This window comes from Osmerus mordax, chromosome 8, assembly GCF_038355195.1.
Source record: "Osmerus mordax isolate fOsmMor3 chromosome 8, fOsmMor3.pri, whole genome shotgun sequence".
NCBI lineage: Eukaryota > Metazoa > Chordata > Actinopteri > Osmeriformes > Osmeridae > Osmerus > Osmerus mordax.
In genome coordinates, this window is record NC_090057.1 from 3,300,065 (window position 1) to 3,321,473 (window position 21,409).

Consider the following 21,409-nt stretch of genomic DNA (forward strand, 5'->3'; position numbering starts at 1 on the left):
TATAAACTCCAACTCCATTCGGAAAAAATCATACATTTTGAGCCACTTATGATTTTGACTGCTTCAAAGGCTTCTATAACTTTTACATCCTGTTTTACATGTCAAATATCCCTGAGACTCAGATAACAAACACTAAATAATTAGTCAGGCAATTTATAGAAATTGTAAAACAAAATCTGATTATGATTCTGAAAACGCAACATTAAAATGTAGTCGCTTTCATGAATGGAGGAGACATAAAATATATATAAAACAATGACCTCTAGCGGGTGTTTAACGTCAGGCTTGTGTTCGGTACTGTACATGTAATGCAGCAGGTGGTGCTCATGTTTTGACAATTGTGTGGCCTGTAGTCACATGCCCGGTTGTTCAACATTGTGTCGCAGACAAAAATAGATCAGGTTGAACTGGTGTTTCAAAACCCATTGACACTGTATGACTATGTTTAGCCTGTGTTCTGCTCCTCTCTCTCACCAACCGTCTCTGGAGGAGGGGATCCCTCTCTGAATTGCTCCTCCCAAGGTTTCTTCCATTTTTTCTCCTGTTGGGAGTTTTTCTGGGAGTTTTTCCTTGTCTTCCTTGAGGGTTTAGGTTGGTTGAGGGGCAGTTCTATGGCCGTATGTGAAGCCCTCTGTGACATGCTTGCGTGTAAAAAGGGCTATACAAATAAATTTGATTTGAACATTCATTTCCTCAACAGAATGTAGTGGCGTATCCAGACTTTTTTTGACAGGGGTGGACCTAGTACATCACTGACGTTTATGCAGGGGTGGTATGAAGTACCACATCTAAATAGCATAAATGTATTATTTGTCTCCACTAACCACATCTACTTTAATCACTAGCTTTACAGTGTCTAAATTCTAGTTTAGGGGACGAGTATGAGGATCCACTGTAGGTTTCAGGTATCTGGCCCTTTCATAAAGTTAGCACGGGGTGCATTTCCTGGCAAGGCCCAACACAGCCCTGCACTGAGAATGCACCCCCCATGTAATTGATGTTCTTTATGTGTAATCAGAGACACGGAAGGTGGTGTTCGATCCCTGGTGCCGGCGAATGTCAGCCAAGAGTAATTTTTAGCGGTGGGGTTGTTTCTTTGCACAAGAGGTCACATATTTTGACAGCTGTCGTCAGGTTGAAAAAATATTTTCAAAAGTTTGAAAAAAATCTCATGTCGAAAGAGATTAACAGGAAGAATAAAAAACGGATTTCTGGGCTCCGAGATTATAACCAACCCGACCTAAACTCAGGCCAGAACAGAGGGCAGGGTGGTATTGGAACAATTTTATACACAAACATTTAGGCTATATTGGTACAAGTAAGAGCCCTTTAATGAATGATTCAAAGGGAAATAATTGGGAAGAAATGACATAGGTCTACTTTTATTAAGCTACATTAAGGAAGGAGGTTTTAGCGCAGTGGTTAGAGACCTTGACCGCAGATCAAGAGTTTGCAGGGTCAAAATCCCCCTGTTGCTTTGAATAAAAGTATCTGGTACATTAATATAAAAACAGTGACATCTTCATCCCGAAACAGATTAATTGTGAACGTGCTAACTATTATTAAGACAAACAAAGGCAGTGAACAAGGATTTTTTTTTAACCTTTATTTTATTTATTTATTTTCTGTAGGAATACAGAATGAAATTAACACTGAATAAATCTAATTTGTTCAGTCAAAATGTGCTTTTTCAGGACACGCAAGACTCATTCTGTCTGACATACTAACTACATATACTTTTGCTTTTACACTTACGTAACTATTGATATATCTGTATAGATATATATAATCTGTAAACAGATATCAATAGTTGAGACACAATATATCTACAGAAAGCAGCGGAGCTCAAAATGTCATGATCAAATGGACAATTACTGTCATGTTGTCATGATTAAGATGTGATTGAAACACAAATACAAAAGTGAAACAGGATTTGCAACAGTGGAGAAAAGACAGGGACAGAACATTTTGTTCAACTGAGGCTACAGAAAAATCTTGCGTCTGGTTTGCATTGAACTGTCAGAGTGAGGTATAGAGAGATTCAAACATGCTGCTGTGCAGACAGGAAAAAAATCTGGAATTCTCCATTAAGGCTATCTGATGATCAATCAAGTACAGACAGAGTAAAATGATCCTTTCAGATCAACAATTCCAGAATATGTGTCATTTGTTGTCCTTAACTATTTTTTCTAAAATGTTCATCTATTTATGACTACTGAAGCATGTTTATTTTAAGTAACACTGCTGTAATAAAAACTTAATGCAGATGGCAAATCTGAATGTAGTCATCCACGTGTATATAACTGGAGAAGCATACATAGTCCATTTGAAAACTTATCATTTTAAATAATCAGAAAATTGGCTACACAAGACACCTGAAAATAAAATCCTTGAGTCTGCATCATTTTAACAAAAGAAAACCTGTTTGATATATTTTTGGTAGTTGTGGTTTCGTGACTAATGTATTGAACCTCTCTGCATCAACAGACTTTCCATACATAACTAGTTTGGCAAATCAATACACATTCCTTCCCAGTCAAAACAAACAGGTGACAGACTACACATCTCCTCATAGTATTCTAATTCCTTAGGTCACAGAAGGAGATGAGGCAGTCAGTTTATGAGGGATGATCACACAAACTCATCACCGTCTGGGCCACAGGTCATCACAAACCTGCTTCCCCTAACCAGTGTGCCCTTGCTTCAAGGACAGACCCAACAGGCGTATCCAAGTTACCATCACCACAACCTTCTCAAATTCGAAGAAAATTTTATGTCAAGTTAACGAAAAGTTTATGTCTTCTCAACTGGACCAAAGGGCAGTATTCCGTGCACGACGCCTGGACTTCCAGTGACAGCAGGAGGCTCCTGGGAGAGAGCTTCAGGAGGAGCTGAGGCCTGAGTCGGACTCGGCGCTGCCGCCGTTCCCCCCGGCGGCGGTGCAGGGGGCGGAGCCACAGGGGATGGCGTAGGTGGAGCACGTGCAGCTCTTCCTGGTCTCCTCAGAGATCACCTCCTGCAAGGTATGCTGCTCCTCTACTTTGAAAATGCTCTGTTGCTCTCCATGGTCCTCGCAGATCCTGTAAGCACAGGAGGGTCAGGGTTAGAAGGACTACGCCAGCAGGACGGCACAGTAATTCCCTTCAACCTTTGTGTTATGCTCATTTGAAATGTGGACAGTGTGAACTCGATGTGCTCAATCACACAAAGCGGACACAGCTGCCAAGGAGATAAGAACAAACTCTTATTACAGCTATATGAATCATTCAATAACAATAAACAGACCATTATATAACAGGGCAATAACATCAGTATTGCTCAATATAATAAAATGTTAACCATACACTTACAAAAAACACTCCCTTATTGGGTTGATCCAACTATTGCTGTTGAGGTGTTTACTTTAGTGAGGATAGAGACCTTGCTACAAGCTAGCAAACACAACAGGCTCAAACGTGCCTTAAGGTCTGATATGTTCATACAATCTTACATGTGTTGTTGCCCTAATCCTTACAAGAATGTGATACAGTTTCCAACAGACAATGTGTCGTGCACACACCCATTTGTCAATACATAAAGCGCTCGTGTTTTACAAGCATTTTGTTTCAGCCAATTCTGCCATCATGCTGCCATTCCAGCAAAAGATGAATTCATAATCTCATTTTGATTTGATTGTGAACTTGTGGATACTGTTTTGCACATGCATAAATGAAAGGCATTTATCTGAAAATTACAAAAGATGTACGAGGGGTTTCAAGCATACAGAAGTGAAGCTAACCAAAAGGGAAAGCTAGTCTCAAATGACACAAAGCAGTTGACAAATCAATCTTTGCTTAAATCTAACTTGTCAACCCCCACTACCTTTTGCACGATTTTATGTACAATCGTTCACAAAGGAGTGGGCAAATTGAAAAGTCAACCGTCTTGCATCATTGTCAAGGAACGCCACTGAGTTCCAGCTGTGTAATATGTCAAGAACACAGGTTGTCAGGCAGAACTCTGAGGGAAACCATAACCAGCCAAGGACATGGGATTGTAAACTAGCACAACACAACCAGAAACTACAGGAACATTACTGGCATCTGAGGAACTCCAGCCATTGACATTTGGCACCGAGCCATCACATATTCTGAAAAGAAGAGGCAGAGTTATCATGGAACAACAAGGAGTGAAGAGAAGGTCCCGCCTAACAGAACCAGGACCAAGCCCCAAACAAGACTGTCACGTGACCAGCTCAGCGATTATCAGCAATCAATCAGGGAGTGGAAAGTGATCCCAGATCTGCAAGTCTATTGCTTACAATCTACTGCATATCTGGGGTAAAGGTCATGGATAAGTCTCAAAGCGAAGCTGATTGCTGAAACAGGAATCCTTGGATAAGGTCAGACAGTTCTTTAGAGGAAGTGTCCAGTGTCTGGAGGAATACAGTCAGCGATTTGCACTTTATATAAGTCCATTAACTGGTTCTATCTGCCCCTTTCAGTCACAGATTACATAATGGAAAAAAACAGGATATTACAGGATGACTATTGTGGTTCATGCCAAGTGATTAAAATGTCAGTAATAATGCCCACATTATGAAAGCCTTTATGATGCGGTGTTCCCTGATGATTAAAGGCCAAGTATCATAACAGTGCTTCTGGTAATCTAATGATCACAGTAGGAGAGGCCAGGTCAAGGGATCAGGGTGAGTCGTGTGACAAAAACTAGTAGAATTATTATTATTTACCGTGTAAACAGACATACAATTATGTTTACGCCCAGGGCAGCAGGCTTCACTTACTTAAGGGATGACATTGTTGGTTGTAAACATCTGCTAAAAAAATAAAATGACTAAAATGTCAACAAAATGATATTCATAGGAGGTGTAAGGCTTTAAAGCTAGACCTACCTCTAAACATGTTTTTCTATCACAAATCATTTCTAAACACAGTCTGTGGAGCGAGATAATTGCTTGGTATTAAACCATGAAGCACATTTCAAGTTATGACCAGACCTAAACTAAAAAAATTGACAAAAATCAGCGCATTACGTTTGGGCCTGGTTATGACCTCCGACCTTCAAAGATCTATCCACCCTGGCCTGTCAGGCCATGGAGCCCCAAGGCAGGGCTGGCTGAGTGTCGGGTATCGTACCTGTCGTAGATGAGCCCGTCGATACCCTTCTCCCGGAGCTTCATCCTGTTGTCATGGTCATTGTTGTCGTCACCCCAGCAGAACATGACCAGGCCTTTAGACTGGGCCACCTGGATGTGGCTCATGTCTTTCAGCAGTTCCTCAGCATGAGCACTGATACCCTGGGGGGGGGGGGAAGAGAAAGAGAGACAGAGACAGAGAGAGAGCAGAGGCTCAGCCACTGAAGTGAAATTCATAACAAACTCAGACAGAATGACAAACGTCTAGTCACGGCATGGTTCCTGTGACGTTGGTTTGCAGCTGCGGCTCTCACCAGGATGTTCTCGCTCTGGGCGAAGCTGATGGCGATCTGGGTGGTCTGGCAGCGGATGTCCATCATCTCTGGGTATTGCTCTGAGATGCCCTGGGTGAGGAACAGGATGGGGTACTTGTTCTGCTTCTGCCGCACCCTGGGCAAAGGAAGAGGTGGAAGATTAACGTTTTGACCAGATGTTTAACAACACTTTGTCACACATGTAGGTTGTAGTTTTATACATGTACATCCACACAGAGGGAGGACAAAAGCAAGTACATCAAACGTGATACAAGGTTCAAATATTTTATATAACAGCAACATCTAAACTAAGCGAGCTGTGAGGGAGTCGGGCTTGTAATCAGAAAGTCGCTGGTTCTATTCCCAGCCATGTCAAATGACGTTGTGTCCTTGGGCAAGGCACTTCACCCTACTTGCCTCGGGGAGAATGTCCCTGTACTTACTGTAAATCGCTCTGGATAAGAGTGTCTGCTAAATGACTAAATGTAAATGTAAACCAAGATGTGTGTTTGTGGCGAGTCCGCCGAGGTCATTACATGGTGCAGACGTCAGGGTCAAAGCAGGAGAACAGGATGCGTCTCCTGCCAGCTTTCTGCAGCACGCAAGACAGGATGGTGTCCAGGAACAAGTTCATGTTGAAGTACGATGACACGTTTCCATCCCATGTGCCGTCCTGTCAACCACATGTAACAGTCATGTCACACACAGTCATGTTCATGTATCACACAGTACCACACACAGTCCTGTTTATGTATCACACAGTACCACACACAGTCCTGTTCATGTAACACACAGTACCACACACAGTCCTGTTCATGTAACACACAGTCATATTTCAACATAAGTCGAAACAACAACGTAAGTCCTTTTCTAGTTTTGGACTTTGCTGACTATATCATAAATAAGGGTTTTTTCTCAGATCAGCAGATAGCCTGGTCTGGTTCCTTGGATCCACCCACCTTTAGCTGGCAGATCCACTTCAGCTCAATGTTGAATCCCACATGTTCAGGGACAGCTTGGAAAATCTGGCAAAGGGTTAAAAAAAAAAAAAAGAAATAAAAGATCTATGAATAACAAGGACACTAGTTATGACACAAGAAAAGGTTGGTTTAGATGTCAGATCTCCACACCAGTGAGCCATGGAGAGATACTTACTTGAGAGAGAGAGGGGAACGGCTGGTGCTCGTCCACTTCCTCCTCGTCATCCAGTAAATCTACGGGCAGTACCAACCACAGTTAAACCACAGTCTAGCTGCTTTCTACGAATGTACCTTCTCATTCCTATCACATGACTTCCCGATGATGCAAGGAAGGGACATGCTGTAGCCAACTAAATATTTGCGTAATTAACATTTAGATCCATGCCATTCTCTTCATCTTAGCAAATTCCTAGCCTTGGGTAACGTGAGATGATGAAAGAACAAGCTGCAATAAGCTTGTAACTAGTGCAGTGTGAATGAGCTAGCCTGTTGAGGCAGCACGCATGAATATGAGTGAATCACACTGAGTGGTAAGAACCTGTACCTTTGGGGTCGTTGACTTTCAGGGCAGTGGCATGGGCAAGCTGTGAGAGATAGAAACATTGGTCACAACTGTCTTAAATGAATACTAACAACATACAGAACAGGAAAGTAGATTCCTTTACTGGATGTTCCACTGTGTCATACTAACATACCTTGAGCATCTGCAGTTGATCATAAGTCAGGTCTTTGACTGGAACCTCCAACAGCTCCAGAGAATGTTTGTCATTTTTCTGTAAATTTAAATTCAGCTCATAAAACTAACTTGATTCAGTCACATAAATCATCTGTGGATGATTTTGAAATGTTGGATTTCTAGACAACATCAAGCAGTACCATGTGGAGGTGTTTTTACCTTCTTGCTGGAGATGCAGCAGGTGAGGTCATGGTAGACTATGGGGATGGAGTCCTTGGATAGATGGACATCAAACTCCACATAGGCAGCTCCCTGCAGACATACCGGCAACACAAAAACACTTACACTGTGTTCACACAAAGCGAATTATTCGCGCGAATGAAGCAAAATGTTATAACCCTAACCAACTGCTTTGTTTGGTCGTCAACCATGTCCGAAATGAAGACTATAAAGGAATACGAAGTAGTGTCTACAGCAGAGGACGTCCACAGACAGCTGCAATACTCTTGCCCTCCATTTCTTCTAAAATGTCAGCGACATCTCAATATTGATCAACTTTAGCGACACACAAATATTTGAGCTGTGAACACAGCATTCGAGAAATGGATACTTCCAGCTCACGCTAGACACTGCAAGAAGGTACATATGTAAATGATACGTTTCAGAAGAAGAAACCCATATTCTAATGAAACGTATACGATTCTTCTGCCCTCGTCTTACTTACATGGTTGGCAGCACTTTTGAAGGAGGCGACTGTATTCTCCCTGATTTTGTGGTGTCTGAAAAACAAAAACATAACAGGAAAATGTAGAGCACAAGCCGGTCCAGGTCACGATGAAACGAGAAGCCACATTCCAACCCTGACCCCTAGTTCCCATGTCTCAACAACGCCTTCCCAAGTCATAAAAGCTCTTAAGCCCTGGAGGTCCAGCTGTATTGTGTGTTTGCTTATGATAATAATGTGGTAATGTGTGCATATATCTGGGTCATGTGTGTGTATGTGTGTTTAAATCTTGGTAGTGTGCGCATGTGTGATCAACTCACTTGGCAGCATGTGAGCTTCCAGCTCCCCTGTGCCCCACGTCCAGCGCACTCCTCTTCCTCCAGTACTTAGTGAAGGAGGAGTTCATGTCACACTGCATTCCCTGGATAGGCCTGATCACCAGGTAGTCCACTGGAACAGACCACACCCAAACCACACACAGGCACATTAGAGCTCAGTCACACAGCAGTATGTTTATGTTTACACAGGTAAATGGTACAGGGCAGCATGAACGGCTCCTTTGTTTACATTACGAGCTCGCAAGCAAATTCCAGAACCCGGAACACCAGGCCATCGCACACGTCTCACCTCGGACTTTGCCGATGGTCTGCCTGGAGTTGCGTCCCATGATGGGCAGAGTGGCCACACCGTGGTCCGTCCCGACCTCCACGAAGGAGGATGATAGGAGGCAGGCCGTGCCCACGTGCCCAGGGTGGGCATCGCCCGGCACAATGTGCTCTCCTAGGTCCTCCTGTGGGCAGAGGAGGTAGGGGTCATTACCGTACCGATGCTGAGGTGGACGCCCACTGGCTCGCATTCGTAAAACAGCTGCCGTGTTTCCAAACACATTTCAGACAGAGTGAGGCTTTGACGCTACGTTTGAAACACCCTTCCGCAAAGCATGAAGGAGGGCGACAGCTATAGGAACTGGCCAATCACAGAGTGATGACGGGGAGGAGGGGGGGATTACCTCAAAGAACTCAAAGGTGAGCTCCAGGTTGTCGGGGTCCATGGTGACGATGCTGTACTCGGTCCACTGGGAGGGCTCCACGGCGTAGCCACACTCGGGCTGCGAGTGGCGAGACTTGTAGCCATCGCGGCTGATCAGACTGATCTCCAGGGTGGGGGTCATCTTGTGCCAGATGGACGGTGACAGCTCTTCCTCCTCATCTTCCTCCTCCACGCCCTCCAGCATCAGTCTGATCCTGGAGGAGAAGCAGACGGGTGGAAAAGTCAACAAAAAAATAAATAAATCATCATATCATTTATTTGTATGCTCTTTTGTCTCATCTGTTGCATGTTTCCCATGCATGTGTGAATCACTGAGAGGCATTGAATTTCGTTCAGTCAGGTCACGGTCATGCACAGTTGTGCAGTGACAATGAAGGTATTGATTGATTGATTGATGAGGACAGGAGGATTACAGATGGTGTGCTTTCCTGTTCTGTGGTAATGTTAGAGTAGCTTTGAAACTATTCCTACAAAAGCTGTGGGCATTTAATGGTCTGCATCCTCGACAATTTAATTCCTGAGAGACAGTCCGATTAAAAAGGACTTTCAGTGAGCTGTCTTGTACCTGAAGCGGGACTTCTTGTACTTCTTCTTGGTGATGGAAACCGGAGACTTCTTAGAGTAGTGCAGACGCAGCCGGATCTCAGTCTGGCATGTCAGCCATCCGGAGTCCACACATTCTGACCCATCTATAAGGAAACAGGCAGGCACGTATGAGCAGAGCATGACACAAAATGGCTGCCAGGGAATGAGTATGCATTTACCCTGCAACCATGTAAAGAGGATCTTGGTGAGACAGAAGCACTGTTATTCAACCACATTATCTGAACCGGGGAGACACAGGCAGTCATGTCAGATAGTGGGTATTTGTCCATGATAAAACAACCTCAACAGTTACAATGGGTGATGTGTTTTACATGTTATCTGTAGGGATTTTCGTTGTACTTCAGAGCTGAGATATATATGTTGCACTGTTGTAGTTAAGGCATGTTGCACTCATTTAAGGTTAAAGGTTCATAAGACAGTCATACATCCAGAATATGTGTATGTATATATATATATGAGTGCATTCCAAAGCACTTGCTAACTTCAATATACTATCCACCATGTGGAGATAATGTCCAATCTGCAATTTACAGGGAAAAATTCACTGTCAATCATTTCATGTCATATTTCACTGCAATATAATAGATGGAAAGGTTTAACTCAAGCCTGATCATCTTAAATTGACTTACTGTGAAATCCAAACTGTCCATCGTCGATAGCAAGGAGTGGCTCTGTGATAAAGAGAAACTAGCATCATCAACAAGATACGTGCCGCCCTCCTACACTGACCCTGGTGCTGGGCACAAACCACAACTGAGCAGTATTCATAGATAACTCATTCTTCATCTTCATCTCAGTTAAAACTGATGAACTATGTGCTTTGAAGCATTGTAGTTAAGGCATGTTGGTATGGGTTTTGTTCTATTTCAAATGAGCACTATTTGTTCTGAATTGGGTATGACTCCTCAGTTGTGCAACGGTTAGTGATATTATGAGTGTTATTAAGCACACTCCAAGCAACTGGTGGATATGGATGGGTATTTAGTATATTTTAGAAAAACATAATTACAATCTAACCCATCATACATTCAAGAGTGATTACTAACAACTTTCTGTAAACACGAATAAATAAAAATTCATGGATTATATTGAAAACAACATGTGTATACTTAATTTAAATAAATCAAAACTGTGAACAGTATTGAAGGACCAGGGGCCAAAAATGTATCTAGGCCCCCCCCACCCCCCCAGAATGAGCTTTGTTTCTAACACAATAGTGTTTAAACTAAGAGGATTTATCTAGCAGCCACATCCACTAGTGTTTCCTCTCTGTAACCTAGAGCTTTCTGGCTACTATAACAAAGCTGCACCTCGGACACCCAGTGAATTGACAGACCCCACCCCCCCTTTAATGTGCTCCCACTGAGTGCAACCTCCAGTAAACAGGGGAAATACTGGGTGTGGCTCAAGGAACCTGAACACTGAAGCAAGTTACCCACTTTCAGATGTACATGCATACAATGGGAGAGTTATGGCTCAGGGGTAGAGTATGTCACTGTAAGTCGCTCTGGATAAGAGCATCTGCTAAATGACTAAATGTCATTGCAAATCAAGAGATTGCAGGTTCAACACCCCCCCTCCCCCCATAAATAATCTGCATTCACACATTGTCTGACTGATAAGAGTGAGGAGGATGATAGCGGACCACATGTAGGTCATGAGGGCCAACTACCAGCTGCTTGGACTAAGCAGAGGAGGCCAGTGGCTCTACTAGGGGTGTTGGAAACTTTGGGCCAAAACAAACCGTGCACTGTTCTGGTGCTATACCTGTGGGGCTCATCGCGCGTGGTTGCTGATGGGTCTCCCATTTAAGGACTATGACCTGACAGGGACCACCTGCGCTCTGAAAATTGTTTAGCACAGTGTTAAGGTCATGAAGGACAGTCGCTTTTTACTTTGGTCCCAAGGACCAAAGTGAAGTGATAATGAGCAGGAGTCATCCCCCATTCCCCCAGACCCAGTCAGACATTATTGGTTGAAATCTGAAAAGTGGATTCCAATGGTCAAGAAGAAAAAAAAATTGTTAGTGTTCACAGCTCCCTACAGGCTAGGAAATGAGCTTCAGGGGTCAGTTCGAAACTCAAATATCCCCTCTGAAAGGGACGTCTGCTTTATAAACAGGCAACAGTCTAGTCTGAGGAAACACGTAATATATATTTCACCCTCATGTCAATTTGAATGCCTGATGTGCGTGTTGCTCTGTGTGTGTGTGTGTGTGTACGGTTCTTGGCATGTAGCCTAGACTAGCACAGAACTATATAACACAACCTCACGTGTTCAGATTAGTGGATGCCAGCTGTCTGTTCTGAGAACTACAGTAACTGAACTGGGAACAGCTTGTAAAGACCAAACACAGATGGCAGGAAAGTGAGATAAATACTTGATGTTATGATCTTAGAAGCAGTTCTATCTTCATAGGTTATAATGCTAGACTTACACTGGACAACTTAGAATGGTTAGGAGCATGATGCAAAAACCCTGTAAACCTTGTGAAGTTGGCACGGTATTAGGCCAATTAATCCTTTGACAATTTGATCGGACAATCTGACAAGTTATCAATACCGTCTCGTCCAAGCACAGAGGGATAAAAATAACATTGCAAACATGTTTATAGTCAATAATGGGAAAGAACACAGCATCAATCAACCTGTACAATTCAAAATTCACTCTAAACCAGTTCATAAAGAAACACATCGACCTACTTAATAGTAAAACAGCACATATGTAGAATTTTACATTTTATGTCCATTAAAACATTAATACATTTGTACCAAAAAAACAATATTCCCAAAAAGATATTCAACTCACCTTTGACTCCAGGAAGTATCCCTTGAAGTAGCGATAGTTGAAAACAGCACCCCGGGGAACACAGATGGTCTTCTTCCATAAAGTGCTTGTAAAGGCAAAGGGTAAACATGTTCATTTATTTTAGGTCCACAGCTAACTGAATTATACATTGATCCAATTTTCTAGAACAAGTGGATATGCTTTGGTTTTGGTTACATATTTACCCATCATTGTCATCCTGCTGAAGAGTTAAAGCCTTCTGGTAACTCCAGCACCCAAGCGCCTCACAGCTTCCAACTACAGCTATCAACTCACCTGTTAGACACACAACGAACCCTATGAATATATTTTACAACGCCAAACTACACATACAAACCAGTTCTGGCTCTCGCAAAGTTATGTTAAATGATCAGTTCTAGCAAGCTGGTTGTCCAAAATCTGATTTCCATTGCACCGTTGATATCAGGTCCGCCTAGCGCTCTCACTTGTGTTCAGGTTGCCTTACCTGGGGATGTTTCTCCCCTTACGGCCAAAGTCACTTGAGTGGTTTCCATAGTTGACAGGCACTGATTAAAAGGACAATTGAAGGCGCAAATCAGGCTGAACGTCCAGGAGCCCCACTGTTAATTAGAACATCTACATGACATGTAACTGCATAAAAACATCGAACACATGATAGCTTGTCAGTACGATGTTTTAAATACAATACCTTGGCGGCTGAACCTGGATGCTGTGACGGAGGAATACGCTGGCAGCTACCGCACTGCGAATAGCTCGATGGGGAATTCAAGAGACATACGAGGTGGTCCCGGTGTTATTCAAATGAACACCGTCACGACCCGGTAACATGGTCGTGAGCTGTAGAACATTACACATGTCAGCAAAAACACAACCGAAATGCTTGGTCGACCAAATGAGTTGACTCTCACTTCCCTCCAGAGTGATGTAGTGCTAGCTACCTACCAAGCTTTTAAGCCACCAAGCTATGTTCAATACTGAATCCAGACAGCACAATCGATGGCTCCGACTCGTTCAGATCAAACCGCCCTACACCGGATTCGAAAACAAGCTAAACTAGAACTAGCATAGCTTGCTAGCGAACATCGTTGTTGACCACGTCAAGCAAACTGAGCGCCAACCAGTAGCTAGCTAGGTAGCATATCCTCCAGCTACTAGCTTCTCGCTTAACAATACATCGAAATGTAAAGTCATAAATTTGATAAGGGAATGTAATAATATGGCTAGATAACAAAGACTGGTAATTTACCGATACGTAATCCATGTAGTTAACAAGGATATTCTGCAAGGTGTGGCGATGTGACGGCAGAAATGTTGTTGACGTCCTGTCGCTGGTCTCTCCCTTTGTGGCTGAGCGCAGACTTTTTACAGTAATGCAGCACAAAAGCAAAGATGCAAAATGTCTTAAATGTGTACGAGATGTATAACTCCAATTAATTCGGTGAACAACAGACAGTCTTCCTTCATCTTTATTTTTTGAGTTAAGAGATAGTAAAGTGAATATCAACAGTAGATATTGTTAATATAAATATACTAGAAATAGCCAAAGTTATAGCCGGAAATCTTAGTCAACAGCCACATTAAGTCATTAACACAATCAGCCTAACTTAATCACCTTAGCAAGACTTGGTGTCCAAATAAGACTTGGACCCTTAGATCCTTCAGGTCATTTGGGACTGGTCTGTTTCCCAGTTCCCCAGAGTTAAAACAAAACATGTTAGTTTACAATTGCTTTATTTTGCAAACCCTGCACTTTAAATTGTGCTTTTTAAATGGTATTTAAATGCTTGTACTCTTACTCTTTTATCCTTTAATTTAAATGTATTTTCATGCATTATTGCATGCAATAAAAAGTGACTACTTACAATAGTACATTTTGTTTTGTTCATCCGGAATGCAAAACTGCTATTCTGAAGCAGCAGGTTAGCACCTGTTAACCATCCATCAAGTTTAATTCTGTTAGTCTGTGTGTCTGTAAACAGTGCTTGGTGCATCTTTGCTTACAAGTTCACATTCAACAGCTCGTGAAGAAATATTTTACCGAGACATTTTATTTTGGTTCAGAAGTGTGTTGGGTGAACTTCAAGAATGACATGACCTCTGAACTTATGTTCACAGATCTGTAGCTTGGTTTTACAAAGTCAACTGAGTTGGCATCCATTTACACAACAGCGTTACAGTGGTGAAACCTTCACTGGACAGAACTGTAGCTTGTGGTTGTGTATGTGTGTGTAAAGGCTAAAAACGCACCTGTTCCGGGAGTACAACGGTACTTGGGAAAGATTTGTTGGATCAGATGTTAGTTTATTTCCCCCAGGAACACAATGACAGTTATTGAGGGACTTGTTGCACTTGTTGGTTAGGCCTAGTTGTAACTGGTTTAACTACTGGTACTGGCTGTGAATTATATTATTGTTGTTTGCTTTCCTCCAGGTACACTCTGGGCACTTTCGATCTTGTCGTTTAATTGTAACTTGTTTAACTACATGCTCTTCTGTTTCCACCCATTGGCACTTATTTGCTTTTCACATTGTTGCTTCATGTTTTGGCTGCCCGCAATGTTTGGGTTATTTCGTTGATTATGATCATTGACCTATGCACTTTTAGTAAAGCTCTCTCTTGTAAGTCGCTTTGGATAAAAGCGTCTGCTAAATGACTAAATGTAGGCCTAAATGTAATGTATTTGTGAGAATGTTTTTGACTGTGTGTGCGCTCTCTCCCAGTTCCTCGAGGACCCGTGACCCTCCTAGAACTGAGGGACAGGGTAACTTCAGAAACATCCAGAAGGGAATGTGTCGCATTGGAATTTCATTTATTTGTACACGATGTCCTCATAACAAGGGGAACAAATTCTCAGAAGGACTTGAAGAGAAAAGAGAGTCAAAGTCTATAGCCCCCTCTAGTGTTCAGATGGAGTATTACAAGAAAGGAGACCTATAGTAGTATTGGACGGATTCAGGACATCTAGGGTTTAATATTGATGAGGACAATGACGAATGTATGTGAAATGTTTTAAAATGAATTAAGATTAATTAAGTTGTATTTAGTAATAATAACTTTTTATAACTTTCCATGCAGACCCACAACAGAGGTATTGAGATAACAGATAAATCACAATTGACTCTGATTGTAAACACCAAGGTCCAGGTATGCAACATAGTGGGTAAAGAAAACGTACATGTAATATTTATGTATACAACACAAACAGCTAGTGCTAGCATTATTGAGTTCTCCAGTGGATTCCTGTGTTCACCCATGTCTTTTTAATAACACCCAGGGGGACAGCACTAAGCCCCTTGTCAAGTCTCAGTGAGAGAAAAATATGTTTTCAGGACACAGTATCCTGGGTAGTGTTTTGAAGAAAATATCCGTTGCAATACTCCTTAGTCTCTGTGTGTGCTCTTTAAGTACCATACAATACATTGGAGAGAGGTGGAGGAGGTTGAACGTACGCTATTGTGTAATAGAGGCCTCGATACGTAACACTGGATCAGTATCGGCTTGTGGTTGCTGCTGCAGGGGTCTAAGAGGCTGGGAAAGAGAGTGTGTGTGTGTGTGTGTGTGTATGTCAAAGGAGGAGATAGAGAGATGATTGGTCGGAGAAAGAGAGAGAGAGAGAGAGAGAGGGCAGATGAAGAGCTAGCATGATGCTATGGGAAGACTGCAGCATAATGCATATTTTATCTCTTCTGACAGCTGCTCTCACACCCACAGTGTTGCTGCATGTGGAACTCGGATTCCACTTCTGGAAAGCCAACACCGACTGGTTGTCGTTTTGTCATTATAGTACATCAACACACAGTCTATGACATTGCATAATTTGTCAATAGAACTCCCCTTATGTAAGCAAATCACTGACATCATGTTTTTAAATGTAAAAGGCATTGAATACTTAATATTGAAATTTAAACACCACCCAATTTGTTGGTTTTGAATTCACCTCTTTAGAATGTAAATATTAATTATTTTCAATTAAATAAGATTTTTTTTTTTACAATAAAATAAATTCAGATTGACATTTTAAAGAGGTGAATTGTGCTTCATGAGGAACTTTCAATCTGTAGCTCAGGAAATATGGGCCTTCAGGGTGTTCATTAAAGTTCAGCACTGAATCCTGTCTCTCCAGAACTCATTTGTTTCCATCCTATCATAAAATATGCCAAGCTTCAGATAGTTGGCAGCTTTTAATGAACAACCCCCCTCCTGTAAGACACAGAGGTAAGGATAGCCGTTTCCATGGAGCTCATTCACGACACATTCCAGCATTTCATTTTAATAACAATACATGAGGAAAACATCCTGAACTGTCATCAAACCACAGGATTATCTCGTAACCTTTCTATACAAGGTCATCTTTAAACGAATCATCACTGTGCTCTGAAGAGACCATCAGTGTTTTAAGCCTGCAATCACACCTCCATCTAGTGGTCTTAGATGTATACAAACAACACACCTCACATACACACACACACTTCAATTTATGACACGTGTTAATATAATCAGTGAGATCTTATTCTACTCAAGATTAATAATATAAAGGTATAAGTACGTCATACAAAATAAATTGTCATACAAAATAAACAAATAAAGCTTCTTGTCCCAGGATGACAGACCGTCAACCACATATGCTAATGGGGAAGTCAAAGCCTTTCCAACTGCAAGAGAAAACGAGTTTATCACCACCATTAGCACTGAAAATAAGACCACAATCTGGGTGTTATATAAATCAGAATCAAAGACCCAAATCCGTCTCTATGCACCCGACTTTGAAGCTGCATTGGTCACATAAGACCAGGTCTTAGAAAGAGGGAAAAACAACCTTGACGTGTGTTAGCAGACAGCCACTCTTGTGGAGTCCTCTCCTGTCTGGTCCCCACAGACAGGAGATCCAACTGGACCCTCACAGATCACAGGAATTGCATTCCTCCCAGCGGTGCCTGCCTGCTGCCTGTCAGAGCTGATTTAGGAGACTGAACAGAGAAGGGGATGAGGTGAAGACAAAAGAGGGAGGGGAAGACAATCTATGTACGATTAAGGGCTCTGCACATACATGTAGACACATACACACGCGAGCACACACGCACACACAGTGGCTCTTCCTGTTGCTGTTCGAGAGTGCTGCAGTGTGTTGAAAAAGTGCAGGCGTTGTTTTCTACAGTGTGAGTATAAACTCTGCAGCGAGCCCAGTTTAATTTCCTTTGAAAGCAGAGTGTGAAGAGATGCCACAACTGATCCCCAGTCCCTTGCTTTGGTCTAAGCCCTGACAATTCCACTACATAATGTGTTTGATCACATACAAAATGTCCACCCTCTGACTACCGTACATATTTTTGACAGGCTTTAAAAAGGCAGATAGGCAGATAAACTGATAAAGATCGTCAAAGTAAAATTACTTTTCCCGAGGGAGCTCTCTCAGAGAAACTTACGTGCTTGTTTTTTTTTTTGTCATTCATGTGGGCAATTCAAGAGAGCAAGTGAAGCCATTTTGCGATGCACTGCTACAAGTCACAGCTTGGATGATTTTTGGTCACTTTAACCATAAGCAAATGGCCTTAGTCCATTCAGAGAGAGAGAAAACAGAAATGGGAGAACAAATATGACATGGGAACTGAAAAACATTCGGTATCTGGGATGATGGGAATGATAAATTTGGAGGTTTTATTTGCCAAATGTAGCCCCTCAAACTCAGATCTCTTTTAAAGTAAATTTAAATGGATTGTTTTGAGGATTCCTCAAGAAAACATTGCTTATTCCTTTTCACCAGTACCCACCATAATCTTGACCACTCATCAAAGAATTCCAAACTTTTATTTCTCGTTGAACTGAGATGAAGTATAAAGAACCACTATAGATTATCAATGTCCCAATACTGTTGTGAAACCACATCACATGAAAAATAAGCAAAAAAACGATGTTTATCTCTACAAGCAGCACCTTGGGAGGAGCTCCTTGTGTGAGGATGGTGTGACTAGATGTTTTCTCTTGACTGACAGTTGAGAACATTGTGAGCACGAGGAGAGAGATCTGATGAGGGACAGATGGATAGAGATTGATAGGTGCCCCTGGGGGAACCTGGAGCTCTCTGCATCGCATGTCTATCTCTATGGCCCCAAGCCCTCCAACAGAGCAAAACCACATCAATGAGCAGATGACCACAACAACAACCTGAGAAGACAGGCCCTCTATGTTGAAAAACTAAGTGATGTCAACTTCAATCTGTCCAAAGGTTTAGTTATCCTTACAAAGACTGAGTTTTTCATTCTCGTCTACCAATTTAAATAATCGCAATGCTTCCAACACTCGCTTTGTTGTTCAAGCATCCCCTTTTGACAACTCTTCATTTTCCTACTTTTCTTCCTAGCATTCCAATACATGTGAACCTTTCATGTCCAATTCAACGGTACAGGGACAGTTTGGTAGCTAGAACATTTAGCACAGCCATGCTAGGTAAACAGAAAAAGGATTCTTTGATAAAAGTATCTGTTATGTCTGTTATTTCCTGTAACAGAGCATCCTGTGCTTCCATCTACCTGAGGTCCATGCAGCCCCTGGATGATGTAAAACGCTTCATTCAGACTTGCCAGCCAGGGAATCTGATGAGTCACACATTTCACTTGGGGCACAACAGGAATATGAAAGTATCTGGAATATATTCATCCGTATTTGCCGCATGTTTAGTAAGATATACAGTCCAGTGTTCATCACAAAGTATACATGATTGGAGGAAGGAAGACAACATTAATGAGTGTGGATGGATGTGGGGCCAATGAGATTTGGTTCAGGTCAACCTTTCAAACATAACGATCGGATCAAGAAGAGCTGGTCTGAGATCAGTTTAACCTTTTAATTGGGGGGGGGGTGAGCTTTGTGACCATTGGCAGATTCTCCACCTCAAATTACACTAATTCTCAGAGCCTGGAGCTTGGAGCTTAACCAAATCAAATTTCTCTCCTTCTTTCTGTCTCTGTTTCCTGTCTCCTCACACTGTCCAGCTTCCCAGTCCTTCTCCCCCCCTCCTCTCCTCACCAGTCTCTCACACACTCTGGAAAACACTTCAGAATCAGTGTCATTTGAACTGGATGTGCTGAAAGGTCACTGAAGGATGGGTTTGGCCTCTGCCATTGATGTTCCCTGTAATAGAGTAGGAAGGACAACAACAACATGAATTAAAGTGATGAAATCTGTGTGGACTGTCACATGTGCTTAGCTCTGTATCAGAATAATGATCTGGATGTGGTGAGTCTGAGAGGCTGGGAAGAAAACGATATTAATAAAGTTTTTCTAGTATTTCAACTGCTTGAATTTAATTCTTCCCTCCTTGCAGTTTTCACGTCTTTCCTTTCTGTGAGAATGGATTAAATAGAGCTAGATGTATCAGCAGTGACACTCATGTGACAAGGAGATTGGGTTGTCACAGAGTACCCATCAATCTTGCCCTCTTTCTCTGTTGCCACATTTGTTTACTGCAACACACCTTAGAGAGATGCGAAGGGTAATACTCTGTGGTACAGCATTCTTTAACACATTTGTGAAGCATTCACTGCCACTACACTGTAGTCTTAACTTGCATTTTCACAAGTGGTCTGGCAGTAAGGTACACAAAGTATAATTTATTATAATAATACTATGTCTTTATGATCTAGCAAGATGAGCTTAGACAGTCCTGTGTGGTCGATTATGGAAACTAGCTCAGGGCCAGACAAACACAAGCTGCTGGATTAATTGGCTTCATATGAGACCTCTTCTCTTTGGGTGGGGAGCCTAATTCACAAGCAATTATGTGTGAGTTGAAACCAATACGCCTTTGAGAATCGAGAGTTTCACACATGAAGGATGTCAGTTTGAGGGGTTGGCATTTCTGCTCTAAGATCTATTACTGAATTTTATTTGCTATTGACTAATACTTTCTAGAGTGTTTATGCAATGAACACGTTTCGGTTTTCTTTCTCAAACAGACTGAAGTAATGGGGTCATGAGCACTCTTTTTCCTGTCAGATTTATTTTAAATTTACAGCAACCATGAAAGTTACCAGAGGAGAGAAGGAAGGCTGTTATCTTGTTTGAGTCCTGTTAGAACAGCGAAAATACATTTCTACTCAAATAAATGTATGTGAACCCATTCAGAATCCAAGAGCATTTGGTGTGCAGTAATATCCATGTACACATATGGGAAGATGTCTATCCTCCTAGATAATAAGCAATCGGGCAAAGACTCAGCTGGCTCAGGTGAAATGATCTCCTCCTGACCATCTGTGCTCTCCCAACATTTACATTTAGTCATTTAGCAGACGCTCTTATCCAGAGCGACTTACAGTAAGGCAAGTAGGCAAGTAGGGTGAAGTGCCTTGCCCAAGGACACAACGTCAGTTGGCATGACCGGGAATCGAACTGGCAACCTTCGGATTACTAGCCCGATTCCCTCACCGCTCAGCCACCTGACTCCCAAGCACTAGTGTTGTGTGTAAGTCTAATATTGTGTATAATATTGTGTTAATGGTGTCAGATTGATATTCCCGAGAGAGTTATGAAAGCCCTGGAGAGGAAGGCCTTCTCGTCTGTCGCACATATGCAGCACAGCCACACGGACCTCATTAAAGCTGCATCAGCGTTCTCACAGAGCCACAATAGCAACATGTGGACCTCTTGTAAGCTCATGTTAACAACCAGAAGCTCACATGAAGACCAACATTCAATGTTAGCTCTGAAGGTGGTTTAACACGTTCAGCAAAGATGTGAAGCTTCAAGGTTGATCTCTACGGACTGAATTTGATTTGAGTTAAAGATACACCACCATGAACAATCTTCATAATTTGTAACAGTATTTAAGTTTGGTCACATCTTACCTTTGAGAAACTTTGGATGAACCTTGTTGAAATAACGGAGCATGATGGGACATTTGTCTGATAACCACAGATCTCATTTTGTGTCCCAGATACACAATTCAGGTTTTCTCATTCTAAAGCTCATTTAAAAGGGAATCATCTTCAGTGTGAGTGATGCTAATGTTCTAACTAGAGAGGTGGATGGCAGCCCATGTAATTAACAGACAACATTGTAATCAGGCTGGGCAGTACAGCCTATTAGACAAGACCCATAGCAAAATATCCAAATGCTTCACAA

General features: G+C 42.1%; 1 protein-coding gene across 7 annotated transcripts; it reads right to left on the reverse strand.

The window, feature by feature from the left end:
* Nucleotides 1–1,560: 1,560 nt before the first annotated feature.
* Nucleotides 1,561–13,626, reverse strand: gpcpd1 (glycerophosphocholine phosphodiesterase 1). Of its 7 annotated transcripts, none has more exons than XM_067241155.1 (22): nt 13,539–13,623; nt 13,235–13,318; nt 12,981–13,129; nt 12,777–12,891; nt 12,496–12,586; nt 12,293–12,377; nt 11,252–11,327; nt 10,114–10,155; nt 9,444–9,567; nt 8,838–9,072; nt 8,456–8,618; nt 8,149–8,278; nt 7,829–7,883; nt 7,324–7,416; nt 7,124–7,201; nt 6,973–7,012; nt 6,604–6,662; nt 6,408–6,473; nt 5,985–6,121; nt 5,449–5,584; nt 5,136–5,296; nt 1,562–3,080 (listed from the first exon to the last, which is right to left on the reverse strand). In XM_067241155.1, exons 4-22 carry the CDS (start codon nt 12,823–12,825, stop codon nt 2,882–2,884), a joined length of 2,019 nt encoding a protein of 672 aa, XP_067097256.1. In that variant the 5' UTR covers nt 12,826–12,891; nt 12,981–13,129; nt 13,235–13,318; nt 13,539–13,623; the 3' UTR covers nt 1,562–2,881. The 7 variants fall into 7 exon arrangements, with proteins under 7 accessions (XP_067097257.1, XP_067097256.1, XP_067097258.1 ...); XM_067241158.1 differs by adding an exon at nt 4,077–4,129 and having other exon boundaries at nt 2,899–3,080; nt 13,235–13,619; XM_067241156.1 differs by having other exon boundaries at nt 1,561–3,080; nt 12,777–12,837; nt 13,235–13,619.
* Between the last annotated feature and the right edge of the window lie 7,783 nt (nt 13,627–21,409).